The 23,085-nt window shown below is 43.0% G+C and overlaps 1 protein-coding gene across 1 annotated transcript in view; it reads right to left on the minus strand.

The window, feature by feature from the left end:
• Positions 1 to 439: 439 nt before the first annotated feature.
• Positions 440 to 23,085, minus strand: part of TMEFF2 (transmembrane protein with EGF like and two follistatin like domains 2) — a 126,708-nt gene continuing 104,062 nt past the window's right edge. Inside the window, exons 8-11 of the mRNA XM_050340121.1 lie at positions 8,787 to 8,910; positions 7,076 to 7,234; positions 2,113 to 2,199; positions 440 to 1,710 (exon numbers count right to left, since the gene is read on the minus strand). Of these exons, the coding sequence (XP_050196078.1) occupies positions 1,614 to 1,710; positions 2,113 to 2,199; positions 7,076 to 7,234; positions 8,787 to 8,910 (467 nt within the window). The 3' untranslated portion in view covers positions 440 to 1,613. The remainder of the gene's footprint in view (positions 1,711 to 2,112; positions 2,200 to 7,075; positions 7,235 to 8,786; positions 8,911 to 23,085) is intronic.

Genomic DNA, 23,085 nt, shown 5'->3' on the forward strand with positions numbered 1-23,085 from the left:
CAGCACAGTGTTGCTGTGCCTTGGCTGCCCTGCATGCTGGACCACCCCTGCTGAGCTTGAGTGTGAGACACAAAACCAGTAAGGACTGGGACAGAGAGGAGTATTTTACAAGTGGGTTTGAGCATGGAAATGTCCCTGTGGTGCAGTGGGCCAGGATCACGCCTGCTTGCTGCCTCTCTGCTCCTGCCCCACACCATCACTCTTCCAATCTGAAAACAAGACTCAGAGAGCTGGGCTGAAGGCTGAGGAGCAGAGGGTGGCTGTACAGCCCCCTCTCCCTCTGCCTCAGCCCAGCCCATGGCTCTGGGGAGCAGATGGTCCCTGCAGGGCTGGCAGCCCAGAGCCAGAGAGCTGCCCTGTGCCATCATCTGCCCCGCTGCCTGTGCAAGCACCACACTCCCACTCCCATCAATCAGCACAGACCAGGTGCCTGGAAGCATCTCTTGCCAATCGCCTTTTATTACCTTTAAAAAGCCAAGAAACCCAGAACAACACAAAAACTGAGACCGTGTGAACATCATGCAATGGATTCACTTTAAAGCAGGCTGGGGGAGGGAGGGGAAGACCAAAAGTCATGTTAGAGTGGAAGTACCACTGCACCCATGTCTGGAGGCCAGGTCGGGTGCACTGTCACCGGTGGGTGGTGACTGTTGTGAGTGACCAGACTGATGCTGAAGCAGGAAATGGAAACACACTTATGAGACATCATCCCAGGTAACCCCAGATCTGATTCTGACCCAAATGCAATTTCTTACATGATGATGACAGTGAGAAATACTCCTAACCCTTATCTTGGGTACATTCTGCCTCGGCAAAGTCTCTTTGGAAAGGAGCAGCACATTGACTAGCGTTACAAGGGCTTTTTAGTTCAATTATGCTATTTAGTGTGACTAGTGCTGCGGTAGTCAATTAGTGGAGTGGATGTTATCCAGCAGGAGTGACGTTACCACACTCTGCCCTTCAGCCTCACTCTCCCATCTTCAAAATTCATAGCACAAAGTAGAGCAGAATTACCTTCTCGAAAGAATGTGTTTTGGAGAGTTTCAGCTATCATGGAAATAACTTTGCATCTTGTCCATCATGTGGATGTGACAAAATACATGCCCTTATTTTCCTGAGGTATAGCCAACATTTGGGTTCATTACATTTAATGGAGTAGGGTCACCCATAAAGTTATTCATAAGGTGTTTTCTGAGTGGTTTTCACCTTCTCTTTGGAAAAATAAATTATATCAGCATGTTCACGAGGTACAAATGGGACTGGCATTTCAGCTGTTATTATGTTATTAACTTTTTTAACCTAATAATTTTCAATCAAGAGTGAGAAGCAATTTTCACTCACTCCAGTGACCAGAGTTGGAGATTCTGCAAAGTGTTCTCGCAGGGTTCACCTTGACAGACACCTAATTCCCTCCCAAATCGAAGCATTACCCCCGACACTCTCATCGCAGTTGCCAAGAATTTCCATTTCCCCTTCGGTTAGGATTTAATTTAGAAGCCAAAGACTTCCTAAGCTATGGGAGAGTAAAGATAGATGGTATGGGAGAAGAAGGCTGATGAAATGTAGTTGACTCCGGATCTGAAATATTTTATCCCTCCTCAATGTAGGTTAAATTATTCTTCACCTTTCCCACATCCATAATTGTCGCTGATCTTGGACCAACTCAAAACCCTACTACTGAGTTCAGTAGACTCAAAATTGCCACTAGAACTGGAAAAAGAAAGAAAAAGAGATTTGTTAGTGTCCATATACAACATCCCAAGACTATACAGAGCTATGAGATACAGCAAATTTAAGAAAGGCAATTTTTTTCTCATCACTGAGTATTTATTATATATAACAAATACATGAAAAAGAAAAAACTATATTGTGTGATATAAATAGTTTATTTACATTACAGAAAAACATCAAGACAATGTATACTATTTCAAATATATCCATACATAATCAAATATAGCTGTAGTACATGTTCTCATTGGTGTAGATTACCACAAATGCAAGGCAACATGTGTAGATCTTGTCTTAATCTTTTGTCTATAATACTGTATTTTGTAGTCCAAGCTCTCTGCAGTTAGTTTTGCCATTGTGGAAACATGCGCTCTTTAAATTAACCTTGTCGATGCTCTTGTTGTGTTGTCTGAACTGTAGTGCCCTGTGTTTTGCTTCTGTCTGTGGATTCTGTTGCTCCTGGGACATTTCCTGGAAAAGAGAGTTGTGAGAATACACGGCTCTTAACAACACATCTACTCAAGGGTGGCAGCAGGGACGTGAGGGTGAGAGAGGCATCCTCTGTCGCTCAACACACTTCCTCCTCAGTGATACAAAAAGGACTGGCTAACGGCAATGGCATCACAAAAAAAAAGCCACCACAAACCCCAAAAAGCATACTGTGAACAAAAATATGGCAAGAAAAATGCTAAGATTTCTGAGCAGTGGCCACTCTGCTGCATCATGACAGTCCGAACTGCACTGCATCACTCATCTTTAAATAACGGGTTTATTTGCAGTGAGGCGCAGGTGGAAGATCGAGGATGGTCTCACACTCACCTGCTTGGCATCCCAGGTCTGTAAAGTGTTTACAGAGTGGCCACAGGGGCTGCCTTTCCGAAGAGCTAAGTGTCTCCCCAGTCCTTCTTAGTCTCTGTGGAAGTGCTCCATGAGCTGCTCATGAGCGAGCAGCTACTTTACTTACAGGTGCCTACCCCGTGCCACGCTCCTGACATGGCTGCTTGGCTTAGGGCAGAAAGTAACTTCACTGGAAAGCCCAAAATCTGATATTCCTTTGGACAGCTGCAGAAGCAAACCTCTTTGGCATCAGGACCTCTGGTGCTCCTCAGCAAAGGGTGTGTTTCAACCTTTCCCCTGCAGCAGGGACAGCTGTGGGGATGCTGCCCAGCGCAGTGTTTCCCCCGAAAGCTAATGGCATATTTCTGCTTCCCTCCATGGAAAGGCATCCTCAGGTAGAAAGCACAGAAAAGTTTAACCCCAGGTGGAGGTCAGAGGAAGTTCTAAGCAGCTGAAAGCCAAGAGAGGTGATGGCAGAAACTGTGGGCAGCTACACAAGAGAGACTGAAACACCCTCTTGGAGTGGCATGACAAGAGGCCTTGCAATACTCCAGACCATACTGACACGTTTTTCCAAACATTCCCTTTTGTGTTGAGCTGATTTGTTTTTCTGTTACAGGAGGGCTTCCTGGAGCACCTTGTGAAACCTTATGGGTTATGCACCACTGACAGCCCACCCTCTCAGTATAGCGGGAGCTCAAAGCCCTTGCCCTCAGCTCTGTGTCAGATAACTAACAGCAGAATAGAGTGAAATACATTTTTACTAACCCCTTAAAATAAAAAAGGTCATTTATCTCCCCTGTTGAATGGGACTGATGCTATAGTTTTTTGACGCCAACTGAAAGGCTAAACAAGACTGTAAGAACTTACGTAGCATTTAAAAATGGTGAAATACAATTATATAAGTGTCTAGCAAAATATGGGTCAGACTGTCCTGACTTGCCTCACTTTTAAGCCACCAGGACCACCCCCTCACGAGAAGCTGTATGGCTGTGCAGTATATTTTGCACCGTTCCTTCCTGAGAAGCAGTGAAGTAGGCTGCTATCATTACTCCAGGAAAAATCTGTCAGCATCCCCTGTGCTCTCAGGGGTCACGGCCGAGCTTTCATTATGGAGCTAAGGCAGACTTTAGCTGGTCTGTGATTTCACGGGGAACTCATTATTCCCTGCGAGTTCCTTAAAAAGGCGATCAAACTTTCCGAGTGAGTCAGGGAGCCGCTGTTGGCAAACACAGGGCTGATTCACTGAGCCGCGTGTCATGTGCACGCTGACAGCCTCCCAGCCCGGCTGTCCCCGGGCGGCCTCTCCTGCCCGTTCAGCCGGAGATGCACAGCAGGACCTGGCAGTGCACCGACACCTTGCCACGCTGAGAGGCAGCACCGCTCACTCCCGCTGCGGGACTCCCCGTACCGGGACTCCTCCCAAGCCCAGAGGATCAGGATTTACAGTAGAAGGCGCAGCCCTGCTTTGCCCCAGTGCTCAGCCACGAGAGCAAGGTTGGGGAACCAGGGGCGGGGAAGCCAGAGTGGGAAAAGTCCTGTTCTTACAAAACCAGACTGGTTTTGTAATAAACACGGAGGAACCAGGAGGCTGGGGGATGGTCGGGATGGTCAGCAATCCCAGGGGATGCAGCCATGCAGTCACAGGGAATGGTGGATACCAACTGCTCCGGTTGGAAGCAAGGAGATGAGCTTCTCACGGGCTTTTTCTCAAAACTGACACTGACAGTATCTACACAGTCACTTAGTTCAAGGTCAAGAGAAATCAATTCAAATGTAGATTACTCCAATTAAGATGATGAAAAAGCATCTTTTAACCAAAAATGCCCATGTTTTAATTGTGTAATACAGTACATTACCAATCGATGGGAGCTTGGGAAGGCCCCAGGGCCAAGCACCAACATCAAGACTGCTTAACAGGTAGGTTGTGTCTGAAGTGCAGCTGGGTTCCCTAAGAAGGGTGTTTGCATTTAACCAGCTTTTTAGACTTAATCATCTGCTAAAACTGAGTGACAGGTTTCCCTTGGTCCTTAACTCTTTAATCAAAAGTCCTTTGTAGTGCTCTGTGTGTGGGATGCATTCATTTATGAACACAGCAGTTACATCAATGTAAACCAGGTACTGGAGCCAGGCTGCCTGCCCTCCCTCTACTGAAGCTTTCTCACAAGCTTGAGTTACTCACAATGTGATTCATAGCAGGTAAAACATGTTATGCATTAATTTTTAATCAAGTTATTTCTTCACATAAATAAGCTGCTGTGACTAAACATTAGGGAAGCACTAAAAATGCAAAGCTGAAAAGAAAACTGCTGAGAATCATTATGATACTAGGCCATACCTATTTAATTTACTATTCTCCTTCACTTTAATCATTGCTTCTTTCTTTGCCTTACCTCTAAGCTAAAAATCCTTGGGCAGAGGGACTGTGCCTCACTGTTTCATGTCTTGGCCTCTGGTTCCCTGCTTCTCCACCTTAGATGCTTATTCCTATTGCTGGCATTAGTGAAGAGTAGACAAGCCAACCTCTTCCAGGAACTGAGTCACTTAAAAACGAATCATCCGTTCTGCTGGTTGTATTTTCAGCTGAATCTATTCCCTGACCAGGTTCCTTGTGCCCAGGAGGTGGAGGAATGAGCAAAGGAAAACCATTCCCGTCAGCAGCACAGCCCATTTATTCAGATTAAAGTGTTTGTGAGACAATGGCCCTAAAAGTGGCCAGCACTTGCTCAGAGCCTTCAAGCAATGGAGGACACGCTGTAGATTTGCACCACTGTACAGGCAAGATTTTAAGGGCAACAGCAGTAATGACAGCTAGAAGAAAACTACCAGAAAAATGGTAGTTTTGTGTGGCTCAAATGGACCCAGTACACCAAAGTCATTTGATAAATTAATTAGGTGAAGCTGCACTGAAACGAGCAGCAAAGAATTTGGCCACAGCGGCCTCTGAGTGAAGTTTCCCTTCTTTCTCCCAGGAACCTGGCAGGTGGTTTCAGCACTTTCAAGAATTCAGGGTGTAGAGTTCAAACCAGTACAATCAGGTTCTCCAAAGCAGACTACTTCAAAAACTCAATTACTTATGCATATGCTGCCACAACAGTCTCTTGTCATGTGGATTTCTCTTAGGCCACTTAAGAGTACATTTTTGCAAATGTATCTCAAATCATTATGCTGGGATGGAGGATGCTCTGCAGTAATTACATGCATTACAGAAAAAAGTCAAAAGATCATAAATTCACTTAGTTACAAAGTGTGTGGGAAAAGGTACTGTCTCTGTACGAAAACAGTGTGATGGGTAATTTGCATTACAGTACCAGATCACTCAGAGCTCACCGTCTGAATTCCTCAGTGTAAAGTACCCTGCCTCACTGTGTCAAGGTGACAAAACTAGAATCGTTTGACAAAACTATACACAGCATTTGTTCCATTATCAGTTACCACACCACCTTCTTTCTCTCACAACACACTATATTTTTGGTTGTTTGAATTACCTCTGTGAATACCACCATAATCTACTACCTCATTCGGCAGTTGCCATTCAGTTGATGGATTCAGCTTGGCCAAAAGAGGCTTTGTTTTATGCCTTTAGGCCAGAGAAAGATTTATGAATTTTGCTTTTCTTTTCAAGGAACAAATGTTACACTTGTCTTCCAGCCAGGTAGTGCAACATAAGGACTGAAATACATTAGAAATTTTATTTTATGCAGAGGTATGATACCTGACATTCTAATTTTTTTTTTTTTAAAGAAAACTAGTTGTTAAAAAGTGGTTTACCAGGGTTGCTAGCTGAATTAATTTAACCTCATGAGAGAAGCCTGTAGACGTCTGACATTCAGAACTTAGCCCAAGCCCTCCCTGAGAGTAACACAGTTCAGCGGGGGAGCAGAGCAGCACATGCAGGAGGGGAAGAATTGCCTTTCCCCTTCTCATTCTGAACTCGTCATTCTGAACACACAACCCTTTCCTCTGCACTTAAAAATCCCCAAACAAGCACACCACGTGTGGCTTGGTGTGCCACCACCTAGTGAAGATCCTAAAACATGTGCGGTGCCTTTGAACATGCACACAAGGCTAATGAAATCATTTAATCAACGGGGTTGCAAACAGGCTTAAAAGTTTGTATGCTTCGCCTGATTAGGACTAAGGGAATGGGCCCTTGAGGAAACCAGATGGAGATATGATTAGTTTTATTAAGTGTTGATCCAGCTGCTGTATTTATATTCCCCCTTATTTATATGAACAATATTTGTCCAAGTATCTGAATACAAAATAGGAAACTTCACTTGCTGTAGGCACCGTTGCTACCAAAGTTTGATTAAGATGGAAGTAAAAATTCAGTCATAATAATGAAGCATCACTGGCTGGCTGGACCAGATGATATCTCCTGTTTGTTGGTGAATTAAATAGCATTTGTTATCAGTAGTGTCACTGCAGAAATCTGTATAATCAGTGCACACACAAGGAAAAACAAAAGTATTTTCTTTTTCTATTGCGAAGTACCAGAGATACTGACCTTGTAATACAGAGGACTACAACACAGATGATAGCAATCTGGATGGTTCCAATCACAGCTGCTATTAAGACATACTGAAATCGCACTGGACCTGGAACCACATATAAAACGCTGTAGTCCTTTTTTTCACAGTGTTGTCCAGTATAGCCGGCATCACATCTGAAATAAAAAAGTATTTTTTCTGGTTACACCTGCTGCTTTCAAAGAACGCTGGAAAAATTATAGCTGATAAAAGAAATAAAAATCAGTGGCCTAAGAATAAGCTTATGTGCTTTTTTGCAGGATGGACTCCCACAGAGAGAGTACTGATGCCTGCTCAACCTCTCAGAGGGAAGACTTCAGGTCCTCAGAGTCACCAAGGTCTGTGAGAGTAAGCAACACTGCAGAGTGCCAGGAGGTGCTCAGGGGACCAAGATATAACTGGCATCAAGTGGAACTACTTGCACATTGTAATGAGAACCCATTTAGTTCCTTGCACAACATATTTCAGATTTCTCCCTTTCTTTGGGGAGATGGGGGAGGGTGAAAAGCCATCTAGTTGTGGCTCCTTATGCAGATTACCCCTAAGGAGGTGATAAGCAATCATCCAAGCTCCATATGAAATGTGATTAGATGTTCCTGAAAGTGGATACATCATTTACATTTTGTCTGGTTGCTATAAAAAAACCCCTCTGTTGATGCTGCAACCATCCACCCCGATGCTTCCTGCTGCGCTGCTCACCAGTTCCCATCCTGCAGCCTGACATCTCCACTCTGCTCTGTGATTTTGGGGGCAAACAGTATTTTTCTAATTTTAGCTCTTGCCCTGTTTCCCCTAAAAAGCCCGAGCAAGAAGATGCAAAAATCCAGGTCAATGGCAGCAGCAATGGTAAGAGACAGATGGCTTGGGCTCCTCTCAGATCTCTCAGTGGAGTGCTAACCCTGATGGGTTAAGCCTGGAGCTTCCACTCCTTTCCTCTCCTGCATTCCCACAGCTGCCAGCACCTTGAGGAAAGGACATTTTCCAGCTGAATGGAGCACCTAAAATGCAGCAGCTGCAAAGAGTAAAATGTGCCCTGGCTGTTTGTGAGAGCTGGGAGAAGCTGGCTTCAAAATCTGCCCTGGGGAGCAAGTCTGGTGTGTATCTCTGCTCTCCCAGTCCAGTATCTCAGGAAAATGGTGCTTCATGAATAACAGTGCTTTTCATGCCACCAGGCCACTGGTTGGACTTCAGAAATAATATCTACACCTGTGCAGGGAGGCATTCATTGCAGAAGCACATGCTTTCACTGTACTCCTCCTGCCTGCCCTGACCTCCTCCAAGATCACCTCCCACATGAAGGAGCCACCTTTGGCCCAGCCAGCTGCCTCATGAGCACCACTCCTGCCACAGCAGGGACATATCCCTGGTGGCACTCCTCTTCTCTCCTTTCCTCCTTCAGGCTGAGGAGGCTACCTAGCAATGGCCTGAGAGCTTTGTGAAAGGCTTTTAAAAACACATCTAAATATAACTGAAGGTTACTGGATGGTTTCACAGTCAATTAACATTGTGCATAACTCAATACACTTTTGCCACATAAAACAGGGACTTCGTTGAATAATTTAAGTCTAATGGATTTTGTAGCACAAAGGGCCATGGCTGCCAGTATTTTCCATAGTTGATCTACATTAAGTGTTTCTGTGAGTCAATATTTCGACGTGTGTAGCCTTCCCTCCTTGGTAGAAGGGTTACCTGCAAGACGGTTCCAGCATGTTCGTGGAGTGCTCACACTTGCCATGCATGCAGAAGCCATTGTAGTGCTCTGGACAAGGGATGTAGATCCCTCTTGCACTTTCTTCCAGTTTATTTGCATTCTCTGTGAACACAGTTGAAGGGAATGTTAACCTGACAATGTAGGATAAGGTGAAATGGTGGGAAGAACTATTAAAGAAAGGAGAATCAGAAGAACAATATGTGAAAGATGTTCATGGGAAGCAAGAGCAAGGGTCTGCACCTTCAAAAAGGTTGGTTAATGCAAAGCTTTGCAGGGGTTTCTCTCGTCCTTTTCTAATTGCTGTCAAGTTAAATGAGACACTAGAAAAAATAATCCAACTATTCAAAAACTGATGACAGAATAGCACATGAAAAATACCTGATCTTTTCTGTTATCCTTTATGGACTGTCTCCTTAAACCCAGGCAAGCTTAGGAGAGAGACTCTGGACATTTGCATGTCATATACCATTACAATTTATTTGGTCATTCAATAGAACATATACAGAAAGATAATTTTATGGTTGAAGCAGAGTGGGAGTCCAGAGCTGAAGTTTATCATCAGTGTGCACAGTGGTGCCCCAGACTCCACTGGCTTCCTCCACATCCCACAGCACCCAGTACCCTTAAACTAGTTTGACATTCTGAGCCTACTTCTGCAGCACTTAAATAGTCACCGAGACTGCAAATCCTGGAAAATCCCTCCCTGTAGCCAGGAAAATGGAGGCTTCATTTAGTTTTGAAACAGATGTGTGCTCAACATGGGCTTCACAGGCTGAAACACAGAGTGTTACTTGCCATAAAATTACATGATTTTTGTAGGCGTTGAGGTATTAATTAATCTGGGCAATTCTGGCAAATTCTTCCTAATTTAACCAATACTTATGATGTCTCGAATGGTAAAAATCCTTTTTCTGTGCTAGTATCATCTACTCACGATTAATTAAAAAGAGAAGAGAGAAATCTCACAATGAATGTCTAAGGAAATGTAGATTGCACACAAATAAGTTGAAGCATTTGTATCTTCCAAAGAAAGTCCCCAAGTGTTACGAAACAATTGCAATTTGTGTTCTGCCTCCGAGCCAGGCGTGCCATCAGCAGGCATGCTTAGGTATTATCCCACCTCTGGGAAAGGTGTCTGCAGCAGATCCAAGATTCAGATTCTCATAATGAATTTCTTTTCTGTTGCTGCTAACCATTTGCACTAATAAAGTTGGTTATGTTGTCCTTATGTGAAAACAGGCAAGGACCAGCTCCTGGCAAACGAGAATGACGGGCAACCTCTACATGCCTGTACCCAGCATTAGCTTCTTAGCATTAGCATCATTAGGATTTTCAGGACCTCTGCACTATGGACCATCACTGCATCTTTTCAAATGCATGTATGTTGAATGCAAACTCGCCTGCCTCTCCTGGTTCCCTGATTACTTTGGGATACCTGTGTGAGGTTGTCATGGAAGCTGTTAATGACCACACAGCGCAGGAGCATCACAGGACAGTGAGGATTCCTGGGCTTGGGGCTGACCACTGTCTCTGGGATGGCACAGACAGGATGGGCTGGCAGGAGGAATGTTGTTATAGGCATGGTACAACATGGTACAACCTCCTTTGAGAGCTTGCCCAGGAATTTCTACTACCGGAGAAAGGTGGGAACCATTTGGTCTGGTGCTAAACATCTTTGGCTGCCTATCACCAGGTATCTTTCACTGGTTATCAGCATGTGAAATATACACACAGTTATCATCCATGCATGTTCCTTTTTTCTCCTGGAAATCCTCCCAGACAAGAAAAATGTGCGTGATGTGTGTCACTGGACTTGCCCATCGCAAACATGTAGATCCTGATGTGCTCAGGACTTGTGGGACTCCATACCCATGTGGTGATCACCTGTGCACTATGCCTGATGGTTTCTGGGTGTCCTGGACCTCTGCTATGGCCCACATTCAAATCTATTCCTGCCCAGAAAACTGCAGCAAGAAATGTGAGATCCTTATTAATACACATTTTTTTCTCTTGTGGAAAATATAACGCCATTTCCTTCATATATTCCATTACCAAGAGGAAGTTTGCTTCCTTTCCAAAGAACAGGAGATGGTCACACGTGTGTGTCTGTGTACCTCTGATCCTTCCTTCTCAGTCACTGTGCTATCTGTGCACCACCACCACCCAGTGCAAGAATCCCTCCTCTCTCAGATGAGCCAACAGTGTTATTGTTAAAAGGGTATGAAACTATTTGGTTAATTTTTTTTTTTTAAAGGCACACTTCAACATGGAGGGAAATAGTTATTTTCAGGACAGACTTTCAGGACTTGAAAGGGGGACCAGGACTTGCAGATGCTCTCACTGTGTGTAGGCAGTAGGGCTGGTAAAAAGAGGAATGAGCTCTTCCTCTTCCTGCAATCATGTGGGTAGAAACCGTGTTCTCTTTAAAGAAGGTCTCTAGCACATTTTAAAGTAAATCTAGGATCCTGCAGAACTTGTAATTACACCTCTAAGCATAATACTGGGAAGGAAAATGCTTTAATGAATCAAAAATGAGATGGCCAAAGGTTTGCTAGCATTTACAGGACAAACACTTCATACAGGAACACTTGTCACCTGGCTAGGAAGAGATCACAGAACTTAGACACAAATTGTCTCTAGTCTCTCCTTTTGACTGATGACTCCTCTCAAAGAGTTAGAGATCTTTCATAAAGGCAAGGGGGGAAAAATGCATATTTAGTTTGATCTGTCATTTTGGTTATTTGAAATACAGACCGCAATAAAAGCATCATTTAGTTCAGACTAATTTGTTCCCCTCTTCCAGCACATTTTGAACGCACACAAAATATTTCCCTGCCTCAGAACAGGTTATTTTTCTCATTACAAAAAACATCATCTCAGATTCAATATAGAGACCCAAACCCCAGACATGCTTTAAAAGTCCCTTCATGTTAAAACTGACTACTCTAAATTCTTAAGGATCTGAGCACTTTTCAGTGACCCAGCTGTTGATGTAATACTAACTCTTATGAATGCATCACCATGAAACAAGAACTATAAATCGATCCTAAAAAGAGAGGATATAAATAAAAAACATGTTGAAGTTATAAAGGAAGTTAGAACTGGACTTATCCTAAAAAATTAATACTAAATTAAATAAATTAAGATGCCCAACTTTATTGTAATTCTGGATTATTTATAAATTCAGTTCTGGATGCAATTTGCGCTAGTCAGTTTATAGTGTCACTAAACTAAGGAGCCCCTTTACCCCACCAACCTTATACCTACAGAGAGGAAAGTTAAGTACAAATTTACCCACTTTTTTCCAAGCACAGCAGATCAATATGCATAAAGGAATCACACAGACCAAATTCAAACTTAGTTAGGTTTCAGTAATGTTAAATTCAGTAGCTCCTCTTCAAAGATTACACTTGCTGCATTGTTGTTGGCAATAACGTGGGAAGGTTTTATTTGCACCAAAAGGACAGATTTGTACCTTTTTGTGATAGATAGGACTCAGAGTAGAAGCTAGTTGTAAAAACTTATGCTAAAAATTGGGCTGACTGGGTCAGTCTCTCCTATCTCTGGACCAAAGAAATTCCTGACATGTTTCTCAAAATGCTTCTCCTTTTTATTTCAAAAAGAAATACACTCTCACCCTCCAGATCAATTGTATTCAGAAATCTTTTTCTTGAAGCACTTTTCAGAATGAAAACTCCAATGCTGATGAAGCCAACATCTTTGGTATTTCTGCAGCGTTTTTTGCATCTTTCACCTGACCTGATATTTCATATTGTTCACATCTTTTGTTAGTGCCAGCACACGACATGATAGCCTATCATATAAGACATGCTAGTCAAAACAGATTATTTTTAAATGCTTTGAGGCCAGATGCTACTTTGTGGAGCCTGAAACAGCTTCTCCTAGAATCCACTTTGGAGAAATTAAAATAAAAATCTAGGCAAAAATAGGATTCTTATGCCCAAAAATTGACTGCCAGGCACTTAACGATTTGTTCTGCAGGTCTGATAACTGTCATTCCTCATGTTGGAATCAGTGAGACTTTCTAGGTGATTTCAAGCAAGGAAAGCAGAGGGCCAAAGCCTGTAAATTCTCACTCTAGCATTTTGGCTGATGCACAGCAGGTAATGTTGGAGCTTTGGAAATAATAACTATTAGGCTCATGTACACTGTTAATACCTACTGTCATCACTGGACCAAGGGAAGTCTTCAAAATACATACATACACACACATATATGTCATCAAATAAGGGATAAGACGGTGAATGATGTGCAGCAGAAGCTATTTTGACACCTATCTCATTGGGAAAAGTGGTTAAGGAGAATTGACTTACATAATAATTTAATCTTTTAATACCGCTGAGGTCAGTCAAATTTGCAGACAAAAGCTCTTGCTGATATTGAAGTAGTGACTCCTTACACATCACATTATCAGAGGACTTATGAAGGGGGAAAGGGATTCTTGAGTCAAATCTGTGTATTTAACCTTCTCAACCCCTTTTGGAAGCACATCCTCCCTCCCCCTCCTTTTACCTCCCTGCCAGCTCTCCCAAGGTAGGCCACAGAGCATAGCATTGGGACCTTAACAAAGCCCTTCTGCTCTGCATGATAAGAGACTTGCTGTGCAATTCATATTTGAAATCAAAATAAAGGTCCAGAGAGTACCAACCTGTGGAGCAAAAGTAAGGGATGCCCTGAGTTTTGTGGAAGAGCTTCAGTGATTGACTAGGGGTGGGGATCTGAATCTTGTGGATGAGTCTAGGGACAGCTTATGTTACTCATCTGTAGCCTTCGCACAGAGTCAGAACTGCTGTTCTTTTGGGGTAAAAAGAAGCTTCTTCAGCTCAGGAATGTCTGCAGAAATGGTTCAAGGGTCCCTCTGCAAAGTCAGGAGAAGGGGGTAATGATGCTGCTCCCTCTGAAAGTGCAGAATTGCTTTAGCAGGTTTGCTGGTACTTCCCCTCCTCTGTAATATCATCCAACAGGAATTGAGGTCTCACAGCAACTTAGGGATGAAGTCCTTAAGCCAGCTTCCTAGTTACTTGTAATGAAGAACCACCATGATAAATCCCAGCTCAGACCCAGCTCTGGTCTTTCTCTGAGAAAAAGAGATTTCTCCTGAGTCTTTGCTCAACAGCTCCAGGCACCCTGTCCTTGACAAATCTGCTAGCAGCCACCCTGCTGTGCTCCAGCACAGCCACACCATGAACAGCTGCTCAGGGCCAGCCTATTAATTATCTTAATGTTCCCTTCTTTTAAAACCTTGCTTTTACAAATACAGAGAGCATCTCCTTACAATGAAGAAAATGTGTGCAAGCAACTTGCCTGAAAATCACTGTTTGGGTGGGCGTTGAGTGAAAATTCCGAAGGAAGTGCTTGCTGCTGCTTAAGAGGGAGCTCACCAGCCCACTCTCCCTGAGAGCAAGTGGAAAGTGAGACACCAAATGTCAGCTGAAAATGTCTGGCACCACTATGCTGCAGCCTGAGCCTAAATTCATCCTGCAGCCACTCCAAGTACAAACTTGAAGCTAGTCTTTCCACATAAACCGCACAAAAAAATACCCTTCCCATATTAGCTGCTTCACCAAGAGGAAAAAGAAATGGAACTTGTTGAATTAAATTACATTCACTTCTTTTCTCAGGCACAAAATCAGCTTGCTGAACACAGTAATTTATTAATTTTAAATGTCCCTATGCAAATGAGTTCCCTGGAATAAGATAACATCCACTTTCCTTTTTAAAAATAATCTAGAGCTTTTTATGTTTGAGATGATGGCAAGATGTCCTAGTGCACTTCGAAAAAAAATATTGTGCTCTGTCTTTGCAGCAATGTATCATAATTATTCAGCCTGCTGCCACAATTAATAATAGAAACCAATGAATTAAGACACTAATAATCCCCAGATGTTCAAATGGAGAACAAAATACTTTCAGCTTGTCAGCATATATCTCTGGGCTATGCTATATATGCTGGAGCTATCGCTGAACTTTTGAAATCAAGAAACACTTTTATTTACAACATCTGTGAATACATCTTCCTTTTTTGAGAAGACTGATTGAAATCAAGTGACTCCTTAATCATTTTCCTGCACATAACAAGACCATTTGTCTGCTCAAAATGAAACAGAACCTTTTTTTAACCCTCATTTGTTTTTTTAGTGCTTGTTGTCCACTTATATTCACAGTGGCCTTACCTGTACAGGTCCCTGGCAGCCAAGGCTCCTGTACACACGAGGAGGTGATACCAAGTAGCTCCTCCAATACAAGGTGCAATACAACCACCAAAATAGCATCTCGATACAAGTACACGGTAGCAACCCTGCTCACATGTCTGAACAGGAACACCCAGCTAAGCTGAAAGAAAAGGAAAAAACAGAACCTCACAGGGGCTAATGCGTTGCTCCAATCCAGCATTTTCTCAGTGTTCAGGTGCTCACATTAGACTCAGCTTCTCCCTGGGGTGATTGTTTCATTCAGGGAGGTAAGGAAGGCTGTAGCTTCACCTTGTCTGACCTCCTCTACTTCTCTGCCACCACGTTTCATCCACTCACACCGACCTAGGCTGCCAGTAAAAGCAGCAGTCGCTGCTGTTTGATGCTGCTCTTCCACACTGGATTTGAGGACATCAAGAAAAGCACGAGGCGCTGAGCTCTTCCTTCAGCAGCCTCACGGAGCAGCCCATTGCTGCCCGTGAACAGTGCCTGCTTCCCAGTCCAGGAGACTGGAAAGGTCTCCAGCTCTGCATGTCCTCTCTGTGTCAGCTGTCCTCAGGCCATCTCACAATACTCTTGTGGATAAAGCACACAGGCAGAGCTCTTTAACTCAGCCACTGCGGGGCTGGTCTTGAGGCCTGCAATCATTGCCATGGATTGTGATTTAATGATGCAGGGTTGTATTGGGGATTTACCTAAGACCTGGGTAAAGGGGCCTTTATAGCTTGTGCTTCCTTCTTTTGTGCCAGGATTGAGTAAGTCTACGTTAACCCCATTCTTAGAACAGATTAAATCCCTCTTTGTGCTAACTCAGCTAGTCTTTGTTTCTGGCACGCTGCTTGATGTTCCCTTCACTCAGATTCCCCCATCTAAGAGAGATTCCAACAGCCCTGTGGGAGCAGCATCCCCCCTCCCTTCAGAAACCAGCCGTGTAAAGAAACAGTCAGTTTCTCTCCTTGCATATGATCTCCTTAGGCAGCTCATGACAGAGCCCTTAGACGATGAGTTAACCTTATTATTATTGTAATTCTGTCTTGAAAAAGAGTTGGTGTCAGTTTAGAGATTTGTGAGGTTCCCTCCAATTAGGCAGCGTGCCTGAAGGCAGAGGGGTGAATGCTGGATCCATCACATGCCACGCAGCACTATCAGAGCGGGCATCACCCCTCTATGAGAAATTCCTCCCAACAGCTCAGCCCACGACTTGTTTTCCCTCCCATCCGCCTATCCTCCAGCTACTCATCAGTGCCAGAGCTGGAAGGGGTCAAAAATGGACAGGGGTAACCAGACCAGGGCTCCCCTCTGTGTCCTCCCTCCTGAAAAAGTATCCCTGAGAGTTTCAATTTTGCTGTTTAATACCAGGTAAAACAGAGATTGAAACCACACACCGGTACGTGGATGTTAGCTGCAGAAGGTGCTCCTTCAGAGAAAGCAGGCATGGATCTACAGAGGAGGCAGAGGCTGCCTGGGAGGGATGCTGCCAAAGGAGTATCTCTCCGTTCAGCTGTATCTTTTGGGGCACAGGACTCAGAGCACTGTCCCTATTGCACAGCCCCACGCAGCACCAACACACCATTCAGCCCTTCCTGGTCTAACACACAGTGACACAGCAATATTAGTTAACTTCGTTAAGTGGTGATTAAGGAACAAAACTCCCCGAACTTGACCGGAGTGGCATCCTGCTGTTTCTGCTTTGTGTGCCTACTATGCAATTTCTCTATCAAAGCAGCCTGGCTAGTGCAGCACTCCAGAGTGTCTTATTTATATGTAGATGCAGCTATATGACATTTCCAAATGCCATACATTTGCATATGAAGGTTCCACTCTTTTTTCCCCACTTCAAGTAAACAGAGTCTGCTGCAACTCCAAAGCAGTGCTTTCACTTACATGGAGCTGTCTGAGAACCATCCTCCTTAAGCAGCTTAAAAAACCACCAAAACACCTGATTTTCCTAATTTGGCAACCTTGGCTATCAATACTGTCTCTGGGCGGCTCCTGTGAATTATAGCTGTACCTCTGATACCAAACTGTGTGCAGAGAGCAAATCTGCAAGACCTTAAGATTTCATACGAAATGGCTAAAGATAATCTGCAATACCAATCAATATTTGCGAATAGGCCTCAGACATATGATGGAAGCTTGTGGTCAACCTAAAAAAGGCTGTGGGTCACATTCATTATAGCTATGAAGATGGTATTGATTTTTGTCACTGATTTTCCACTTGAAAATAAGAGCAGGAGCATGTTGCAAGAGCTGCTGAGGAGCTCTGAAACTGCAAACCTAACACAAAACCACAACCTTATGTAACACCAGGAAAGCCAAGTGGACATTATATATTCAGTTTTCTTGTCAAAGAAAGATAAGGCTAAAGCAGATGGTATGTGGGCAAAGTTTCAACCTGAATACATTGCCTTCTAAAAACCAACAGTGCTAGGAAAACAACCCAATTTTGTGGCATGAGGATGATGAACACGTTACCTGCACATTAAAGAGCCTCCCAATGCCAGGCCTTGAGGTAAGTGCTATGGAGGAGCTGGAAGAGCTTCCTGTTGGCAATGTGTGCATGGAAAAACAAGACTCTCAACACCTCTCATGTACCACGTAGAATGAGCAGTATGAATTATGTATAATGCACAGATTAAGCCCTGTTCTCGTACATGTTTGTGTTGGGATGTGCAGCCAAGGGTATGTGCTGAAGGAAGTGGTCTTTGGGCACCACCAAGCAGTGTGGGAGTGCTGGTGGCAAGCAGAGTGGATGGTGGAGTCACGAGTTATCAGCTGTCCTCCTCTCTCATAGCTTGGCCCTGCTCCTCAGCTCCTCCACATCCCCAATACCCCAAGGGTGAGCAGACACCAAAGTGAGGATGAGCTACTCTCTTGAGCCCTGGCTCTGTCTCCTGTCAGGAGACTGTGCCAGGTGCTTCCCACCTGTGACAACAGGCAACCTTGTCAGCAGTCACTGTCACTGTCGTCTTAGCTTATGGAGCTTCACCTATCCACCACTGCATATCTAGAGGAACTAACTCCTCCTCCACTGCCAACTGGTAGATAGCATCAAGAATGACAAATGGCATGAGGTGCCAGAAAGCCAATAAATACTTTTGATACGGCTCTAAAAATAGTGAAGGGATATTTGTATCCTTCTGACACTTTCTGAAGAGGAGATGGATATGCATGACCTAAGTTTTAAGACGGGTGTCAAGAATATTGATGCGTGGAGGGAGCAAGATCGTTCTATTGGTGCCGCCGTGGGGGACAGTCGCATGACTAACAATGTCCCTGTCTCCCAGCTGGGGGTGTGCTCAGAGGGGGCTCAAGGAGGGCTGAGCCTTTGGGGCCCACCCGGAAAAAAAAAAAATAAAAAGGATTTGTTTTGCCTTCCCAGGATGGATTTTTTTCTCCATGAGGGTGATGAAATGGGAGAAAGGGGATGCAAGTGCTCTCAGTGTGTTGGTGGGACTGTGCACAGCTGGCTGGCAACACGGCTCACACTAGGGCAGGCTGTGACCAGCTACTGCTTTTGTATTGCTCAGAAGGGCTATATGGGAACTGAACTGTCTAAGGACATCCTTCATGAACACAATGGGATAAAATATGCATTTGTGCTGATGGAATAAAATGCTAGATTGCATAAGAGTTACAAACAACAATTTTGTTGCCAGTTTGTTCTGAAGGACTAGTAAAACAGGGCACTGCAGTGCCTAAAGTTATGGCCTTGTAATTCCTGCCAGGTTAACTCTTGCACCAAATCTGATTGAGCCTGGAGTGTTTCTGGGATTACACCTGTAAATTTAATCTGGTATTTCCAACCCCTCTATGGAAATGTGTAAGTCAAATACAGTTTCTTCCTCTTCCTTCCAATCCCTACAACAATGTAACTCCAAAGCTCTCCAATTCACACATTGAATCCCAGTGTCCTGAAGTTATCCCTTCTTTGGCACCTATGCAGGTGGTTTGTAGGAATTTAAGTACTGATACAACTAGCAGACCTTCCAAATTTTAAGGACTTCACTGATAAAAATTGCTTTTAAGCAGTTAAACTGTGGATTAACAAAGGATGCTTCCATGTTTGTAAGGAGATTCACTTATGACCTGTTTCTACCTGATCACATTCAGAGGAACACACACATCTTACATAACACAAAGCTGCATTTTCCATCCCTCCTTGCCCCTTCAGCTCTGTGTGTGGCTTTTACTGTCACAAAGATCAGGCAGGCAATCAATGAAACAAAGCAGGAGCTTCATTTTGAGAAACTGCTGCAAATAAAAGCGCACCCTATTCCAATTACCAGGCTGTCCCCTAATTTCCAGTAGAAACTCCAGGACTGAATGGATTGTTTTCCACAGAGAAGCAGTGTTTGAAAAGGTCTCCGACATACATTTAGGCCTGCCAGCAGGATGTTATGAGACTCTACTTTTTGGTTGCACACTTCAAACAAACTTGAAAAATTTCAACTGAAAGCAAGTATGAATAGCAAAACTGTCAGAGAGGTTTGATGGAAGGCACGGAGAAAGAAAGGTTACGCAGGTACGTGACAGTGTGGACAAGTAGGTCAAGGGTGTCATTTTGGCTACAAGGTATTTCCTTCAGTCCTTTTGACAATCTCAAGGTTTTACAGCCCTAGTTTTGCACTGATTTTATATTCAGTTTTGATTACTAAAAGCAGTCTTTTTTTTTCTTTTTTTTTGGGGCACATGTTGGTAAGATGCTGCCAAGCTAAAGTGTGACACCCATTTGGCTCCCTTCCCTCTTTTCTTTTTTTCCAAGGTAGCATCTGTGCTTGTAAAAACATGCTGCCTGAGAGAATTCATCCAGGAAACTAAAGAAGGAGCTGCAGAATTTGGGGGAAGTGTGTGTGAGAAAATAGGAGAGACTGAAATAAAAATACTTGACTCCTATATGTGGTATTTTTGTGTACTTCCTGAATCACATGCCTGGCAAATCCCTTGTGAATATCCTGGTTATTTCGGTTGCCAGAGCAGGACCCTATATGGCCTGTGACTACTCAGAGGTATGTCTGTTGTTGGGTAACAGCATGGTTTCAGCCAGCCATGCTTTTCACTGCTTTTGTTTGGGCTATTTAGAAAAGTTTTGTTACGCTCAGAAACATTTTATTGGCATGTTGCAAAACCGTGATCACTCCTCCATACAAAGCAAACACTACACTTGCTCAGGGATGAATTCTGCTTGGTTTGACTCTATTTTTACTCACCCCTCTCCCCTGAGTCCTGCATTGTAAAACTCTGATGGCAATGGGTCCACACAGTGGTCCACACAGTTTACAACCTTGCTTTCTGTATCTGCCCAGTTCTGTTGTTAAAATTTTTTGTGGCTGCTCAGAGGATTGGCTTTTAGCAGGCTATATGTAAGAAATTCCTACTTGGTAATCAGGATTTCAGTATGCTTCCTTTCCCATACCTGAAGCTGGAGAGATATCCCTTGCTATTCCCAATTTTAAGTGTAGGAGAAAATGGTAAAACAATATAAACCACCACTGCAGAAAAAAATTGCTATATTCCTTTATCTATTTTACCAAAGATACAGTTTCCCATCTGTCATGAAACTCTGCAATGGAAAGACTTCCAGAGGCACAATGTCCTTGAATTGACTTCCCTGAAAAGACCCAGCTCAGACTCTGCCTGCTGAAATAAGTGAACTGCAAATGGGCTCTGGTTGCCTGTCCACCTCCCATCAAACTCTTCAGACCCCAATGGCTCCCCTTGTGTGACAGGACAGAATGCAAGTGCAGAGCCTGCCCTGCTATTTCTTTCAATAAAGAGCAGAATAAGCTTCTCTGCGCCACAGAGGTCCTGAGACTCATCACTGGTCACACAGCCCATTTATCCAGTGTGCTTCAGCACAGCCAGAAAAGTCTATTAAGAACCTATTTTTTTTTAAATAAATGAATACCTGCTTTAACTATTTTTATACACCTGCACCTGTTATTATTGTCTCACAGAAGTGCCACAGAAGTGAGCTGTAAAGATGGCATTTGCGCAAGCAAAGGGTTTGGTATTTTAACTCGGTGCTCACTCCTAGAGCTAATATTGAAAGTGGGAGAAGTTGAATGGAAAAGAAAGGGCAATTTTGGGAAATGGAAAATTTACTAAGAATAAAAATGTAGGAAAAGAGCCACACAGAGAAATCTCAAAGCCATTACACTCAGTGGCCATTCTCCTGCCAGCAGAACTTTACCTACTGACTTTTTAAATCTTATTCACTCTTACAACAGTATTTTAAACCAAACAGCTGACATCCTTCTGCCCAGCCAAGGCCTTTTAAATCACTGAAATGCAGGATGGAAAAAAATCCGCAGTGCCAGATGTGCCTAAAAACAGTCACAGTTCTTGTTGAGGCAATCTGCAGAGGAAAATGTTTAGCATGTATCATGCCTGACAAAACACTAATAGTTTTGATATTATAGACTAATAACAAGCCTTTCCATGGCTACTTCATTTGCAGAGCACAGAAACAGCCTGCACTTCTGTTACTTGATTTTAGAACAGTGCTTTTGATTTAATCCTTTCCCATCCTAGCTGGATGGAAATACATTTCCATTATTAAATGAAATTGTAAATTAAATACCCTGGGGAGGGTGTGTTTTTGATGCACACCTGACACGGCTTTAAACCACGAATAAAATAAGAGGGAGATTAAACCCATAGGGAGAGTTTTAATTTTTTTTCCCCTCCTGAAAAATATTTTGCCATTATGTAATGCTGTCTAAAATGGCTAAGGCTGGTGACAGCAGCAGTAGGCAAAGCAGTGCATTTCAATTCAGTGCTGATAATATTCTGACTTGCACTGCCACTGGTTCTCTAACAGCACATTTTGTTTACAGCTGTTGTATTTCCAAGAGGAGAGTTTCACACTAACTTAACATTCATGGGTGCAAGGTAAAATGACAGCCCAAGTGTGTAAGAAGTCACCTTGCTAAGCAGGTAAATGGTGCTTTTCAAACCTGAGTTATTAAGAGCACTTCTGCTTGCTCTTGGTGGTACAGATGTGCACCTCAAACTGTCAAGGCTGGGTTTATTCTGAATGCACAGCAATGCTTCTATGGACAGAAGTATGGAGAAGGCACGGCTGATATTCACTATGCTGCACTTCCCACTGCATTTCATACCTTCTCTAAACCATTTCTATTTTTTATAAGAAAAAAATTTCTGTCTTAAGTGGTCTCAGTGTCTCATACGCTAAATGTCAAGAAATAACTCAAAAATTAGTTATGTTGCATTGCCTGAACAATCAGTACAAGATGTGGCTTTTAGCAGATGTATTCAATGAAAAGAAGTGGAACATCAGCAAAGTGAAACTGATGTGGCAAAATATTTGTCTGTTTTTTCTTTCTTTACTCAAATCTATTAAACTAGGCAAAAATTGCTACTTGTCTCCATCTAGTCCAACTCTGAAGGTCTACTAAAAATAAATACATCAGCTCCCACTTTTCTTCCCCAACCATATTTCCTTTCATTCTACCAGATGCATTTATACTCCTGAGTCTAGGTGAAAGCCTTTGTTATCTTGAAGCTCAGGTTACCACTGCACGTGTCTAAATGATCAGATTATCTCGTGTTTGTATTGCAATTTGACATGATGATACTCTTTCTAGAAAAGATGATGTTTCAGTCAGTTCTAAGTAGCAACTTTCCTTACGGTACAACTTATTTATTACAACTGTCATATGCTTTCATCTCAGGGTATTTTGATATCTAACATTTCATAAAGAATGCCAAAACATCCCATGAAACAAAATTCTGAGGAAATTCAGTTCTATGAATATTTCAAAATAAATTTTTTTTTTTTTTATATTTCAGACTAGATCAAACACAAATATTTAAATGTTGATGTTTCCTAAAAACAGATATTCTAGCATCTCATTATAACTTTAACTCTCAAATACTTGGGAATGCTCTATGATTCCTAACACAAATTTACAGAAACTGGGCCTAAAATAGAGCTGCTAGGCATAAAAATACACTGTGGTACTCCTTAATATCCATTAACTAATTCAAACTAGTGTAATGGATGGCAAACAGCTGCTGTGCACCATCTTGAAGAGCATCC

Source organism: Myiozetetes cayanensis, unplaced genomic scaffold (assembly GCF_022539395.1).
Source record: "Myiozetetes cayanensis isolate MyiCay16 unplaced genomic scaffold, myiCay2020 scf9, whole genome shotgun sequence".
Taxonomy (NCBI): Eukaryota; Metazoa; Chordata; class Aves; order Passeriformes; family Tyrannidae; genus Myiozetetes; species Myiozetetes cayanensis.